This window comes from Neolamprologus multifasciatus, chromosome 17 (genome assembly GCF_963576455.1).
Source record: "Neolamprologus multifasciatus chromosome 17, fNeoMul1.2, whole genome shotgun sequence".
Classification (NCBI taxonomy): Eukaryota; Metazoa; Chordata; class Actinopteri; order Cichliformes; family Cichlidae; genus Neolamprologus; species Neolamprologus multifasciatus.
Genome location: NC_140455.1, coordinates 13,403,203 through 13,408,202, shown reverse-complemented (window position 1 = coordinate 13,408,202; position 5,000 = coordinate 13,403,203). Strand labels below are relative to the sequence as shown.

Below are 5,000 nucleotides of genomic sequence, written 5' to 3'. Positions count from 1 at the left end.
ACCCATGAAGCTTATTTAGGCTCTACAGTCCTACTGCTGTGTACTCTGATGTGGGGTTAACAACATTAACAAAAAACAAGAAAATAAAAAATGCATATGCAAAATAGAAAAAAACCCAAATCCTCATCATGTCAACAATCCTTAAGAAAACACATCATGCTCTTCCAAATCCTGGTGAATTCCGTATGGCAAAATCCATGTCTGATTTGAAAGTAGTGTACACTGCATGAACTGGTATACGAAGGATATTTTCACAAGTATTGGCCACTGGAAATCTGCAGTTAGTGATGAACTCAAGGCTTGGCTTTGGAGAAAAACCCAGGGCTGGTATGCTGTCACATCCAGTGCAGAAAACAAGAATATCTTCCAAAGAGACATCATTTTCAACTATAAAATAGAAAAATACAAAATGATAATGAGATTCTGACTAAGACTATTGATGTACAGATACATTAAATTACCAAAAGATTAAATCAAAAGTGAAACATGTATATTTTTTAAAGTTAAGCTGTAATTTGAAAGACACAAGCTTATTTAGGCTATACAGTGAAACCACAATGTCAAAAAAAGAAGTTAGTGGAGACCACCAGTAAACTCACATTCTGCCTCCTGAAGATAGTCTTGCCAGAAAGCCAGGGTCCGGCACTCATCTTGAAATGCATTACTCCCTCGTTCGGAGTGAATGATCTGGAATAGATTCTCCATATCAGTTGCTCTCAGAGCCATTCCAGCTTTCACGAAAAGGCACTTCATCTGAAGAGGGTATGCCTGTAGAGCATCTAGGACACCTAGAGACCTCAAGCCATCTCTGAACCTAGCCAAAATAAAACAAAATCAAATTGTATTTTATATTACTATTATTATATTTGTATTTGATGGGATTTGGAACCTGTATCATAACAAGAGGTTTTATTAAGAGACATTTCTGAACTAATTACATTTTACTTTCCTGTGGACTGCTGTATCAGAGGTGAAGAACATTTTTTCCCCTTACAGGGCCAGGCTGTCTTAGATACAGATAAAGAATGCCTATACATGGAACAACTGAGCTGAAATATGATACACAGGGACCAGTCATGAATTGGAGTAAAAGTGACAAATTGCTTTCAAATACATCTGGTCTCTTGTTCCATTGGCATAACTTTTCTGTCAGTCTACAGTCAACCCAAATGCTACTCAATTTGAATCTATTTTTATTTACATATTTGAACACATGCCTACATTGGCACAGATACAACGTTTTATGTGAATTTTAATTTCATGAATGAAAGATATCTGTTTTGTTATGAACTGTACTAGAATGGAGCGCTACAGACCTGTACCACCCAAATAGGGTAATACCATTGTTTCACAACACAATGACTTTAGTAACACAGGCTCAATTTTTTACCATTACAGTATGTGTTTAGACATACCTTTCAAAAGGTGCACGGGTCCGTTGAAGGACATACCAGTGAGCCAGATCCAAAGCAGTTTCTTGTTTGTTTTGAAGTGTTATGCAAACATTGTGACCAGCAAGACTGATCAAGCTGGCTGCCTGTGCAACTGCATCTTGCAGCTGTAGATCATTCTCGGCCTGTATGATCTAAAAACAATATGAGGAAATTAAAAAATGAATTATTTGACTCTACTATTTAGTAGAACATACAAAACTAATAGCTTCAGTGTTTAATTAGTACATTAACCCTATGAAACCCCATAACCGATCAGGAGGCTGAGGTATAAGTTATTAAGCTGGAAAACAAGTCCAATCATTAAATTCTGAAAACTGAAACTTGGAGTTTCTTGGGCAGTAACCAACAGAACCATAACCTGCCACACACATTTTTAGTTCTTCCTTCTTGTAGCCATTAAAATGTTTGATCTTTTACTAGAAAGGTGCAGGACTCGGGCAAGAAAAAATAGGAAAGTGTTAGTAAAAATGTTGGACAAGCAAAAAAAGACCTACAATGAAATTGAAAGAACCAAAGGAAAATATGCTCACCGACTGCACTTGTGACCTTGTTTCCTCATCAGTAATATGATCAGTGCTGACTTTTACATTGTCTGGACCCTTTTGAAGACACTCATACAAGAGTTCAGACAAGAAACATGGACTCTGTCCCCCGTGGGCAATTGACATTGCCATGATCTGGCCAGCATAGTAGTATCCATTATCTTTCATTGCTGTTAACAAATAAAATAAAACATCATCTCAAAAGCTTGCATCATTATTTTTGTTATTGTGGCATTTTTTATAGTACAAGTTACCAAATGTTATTTCTGAAAAAAATATTGCCCATACAGTTGCACCCATAAGAGTTTGGATAATGACAAAATCATCTTAATTTTGCTGTGCACCACCACCTTGGATTTTAAGCTGGAATGGCTCTGAGAGCAACTGATATGGAGAATCTATTCCAGATCATTCACTCCGAACGAGGGAGTAATGCATTTCAAGACGAGTGCCGGACCCTGGTTTTCTGGCAAGACTATCTTCAGGAGGCAGAATGTGAGTTTACTGGTGGTCTCCACTAACTTCTTTTTTTGACATTGTGGTTTCACTGTATCATTTAAGATGATACTGAAGTGCAATTCCTTCAAGGTATTTTATTAAAAAATGGCACCAGCTGATTAGGAATTACAGTCAATTTTATACATTATCCACCATCTTTAAAGATGGTCGCTTTAGACAAGTGATTGAAAGCTAACACCATTTTATGTATTATTTTTAATACAAGGATTAAAATTCTTTACAATTCTTTACAGCCTTACAGTCAGATCAGGTAACTGAGCTGGCTTGTTATGCGTTGGGTTATTATCAATTTACACTGTCCAATCAATTTAGCATTTGCATTTGGCTGAATCTGAACAGATTGCCCTTTACACTTCACAAATCACCAGTGATATCATTGACAACAGTAGTGGCTTGGTTCTATGGCAGCTATTCATGCCCGTGTCATAACGCTGCTTCCACTATGTGTGACTTGAGCTATTCTTTTCTTTACTATACTTTTCTCCTTCCATCATTTTGGTTAATCTTGGTGTCGTCTGTCCATATCTTCATAGCAGTATAGCATAGTTCTTTTAGATGTTTTAGAAGTCCTTCCAGTTATTTACCATTGCACCTTGTTGTAAAACATCTGTGTTTCCATTCATAAGTGCATCTCTTGATTGTTGAATTACACCATATCAGTCATTTGAATAATTACTTTTGAGAAATGAGAGAGCATGTATAAAAAAATAAAATAAAATGGCCAGAATTTCTAAATATGCAGCTACTAAATATGTTGAAATATGTTTCAACTAAAACAGAGAATCTGCCCTTCAGTCAATCTAGGTTTAATTTTTTAAAATTCTCTGTGGTGGTACAAAAATTCTGTCATTGCCAAAAAAATGTGTTTAGTTAACTGTATGAGATACTAAACTCGTACATGTAATCACAAACCAATTGATGTATAATGTATTGATGTAAAATAAATCAAATGGCAACAATTAATTAAATCATAAGTACCTTTAGAATTGCACGTTAGAACTTTAGCATTGGGTGGACCTTCAAAGATGCCAAGTTTGTCCTTGACTTCACAGAGGCAAAGTCGAAAGAACTCCCGAGTAGGTCCTCCATTGTCAACAGCACCCTCAGATATTCCATAGTCATCAGTAAACTTCACATCTATTTTTTTCTCTGGTGAAAAATTGGATCTGCCCATGGCTCTGGATGCTCCATCCCACACATTTCGCCTTATGATGTTGAAGCGTACAGTGCTGTCATTATTTACTCTAGTAACAATCTGCTCCAAGATTCTCTCTAAGCTCTGGACGTCACTGAAACATACACACACACACACAAAAAAAAAAAAAACAGTAAAGAAATATACTAGTCTCAATGGCAATAACCCACCAACAGAATAATGATGTACCATCCTTAAGACTGTAATTGATATTTAACAAAAAAAAGATACAAATCAAGAATGTTTGTGATAATGGAAAAAAGATTAAGTTTAAGTTAAATTAAGTTTAAATTTTTATCTTGTCATAAATACACTAGTATTTATAAATAGTATAAATACACTATATAAATACAAGCAGAACAAGAAAAACAACAAGATCCAACACTGACAACCAACCTCCATTCAAAAAAGTAAAAATAAACCAAAACATATATCAAGTAAAATATAATTAATCTGATAGCCTTGGTAATCTTCAAATGACAACAGAAATCGCAGGTTGCAGTTTGTAGTTTGCTTATTCAAACTGATCCAAAACTAGACAGCAGGTGACTCCTTTTCCGCAACAAACATAAAATAATGGTTAATATGTTGACCTTTCAACATGACAAGTAAAAGTTTGTATTGTACTGACCTTTCACTTGCACTTGAGTCTAAAGACCTTGAAATGGCTTCTTGGAGGTCGGGGTCATCTGACAGGTATTCTTCCTCAAACAGGCCAAGATATGTACTGCAAAGCCAGAATGTTTTGTAAATTATTTAGTTAAATTACATATAAATGATGTTGGCATAATTACATTATCACAATACATAGATTGGCCTCAGCATTATTAAAGTTGTGTGGGATCATCTTGACAGAGAACAGAACAAAAAGCCTGGAAAACTATTCCTGAACCATGCTTAAAGAAATTCAATAAAAAGAAGACGTTGCCATCAAGAAAGCTTGGTTAAGAGAGTTCAAGCTATGTTGAAGACTAAAGTAGCTCATATCACAGTTTGAATTTTAAGCTCATTAAAATTCTACAAGTTTTGTTCTACTCTAATATACTGCGCTTTCATGTCTGTTTGTAGACAGAATTTTGTAGACTTCAGTAAATCACTGCGCTTCTTTCCTATTTTTCCAGCAAAATACAAAGAAAGCAGGGGTGGCTCATGACTTTTGCACAATATAGCTCAAAAGATTAAAAGATACAAACATGTACAAAACACAAACCTGTAGGATGTGCTGGATAAACTTGGCTGGGTAGGTCCATTGGACACACTGGAGGTGTTACTAGAGAAGACACGTGTGTC

The 5,000-nt window shown here is 35.6% G+C and overlaps 1 protein-coding gene across 1 annotated transcript in view; it reads right to left on the bottom strand.

The window, feature by feature from the left end:
* Positions 1 to 5,000, bottom strand: part of LOC146499061 (G2/M phase-specific E3 ubiquitin-protein ligase-like) — a 7,083-nt gene that overhangs the window by 662 nt on the left and 1,421 nt on the right. The window contains exons 4-10 of the mRNA XM_085139012.1: positions 4,921 to 5,000; positions 4,342 to 4,437; positions 3,494 to 3,804; positions 1,985 to 2,166; positions 1,416 to 1,585; positions 600 to 814; positions 1 to 387 (exon numbers count right to left, since the gene is read on the bottom strand). The exon at positions 1 to 387 is cut by the window's left edge and continues 662 nt beyond it; the exon at positions 4,921 to 5,000 is cut by the window's right edge and continues 263 nt beyond it. Of these exons, the coding sequence (XP_084995138.1) occupies positions 155 to 387; positions 600 to 814; positions 1,416 to 1,585; positions 1,985 to 2,166; positions 3,494 to 3,804; positions 4,342 to 4,437; positions 4,921 to 5,000 (1,287 nt within the window). The 3' untranslated portion in view covers positions 1 to 154. The remainder of the gene's footprint in view (positions 388 to 599; positions 815 to 1,415; positions 1,586 to 1,984; positions 2,167 to 3,493; positions 3,805 to 4,341; positions 4,438 to 4,920) is intronic.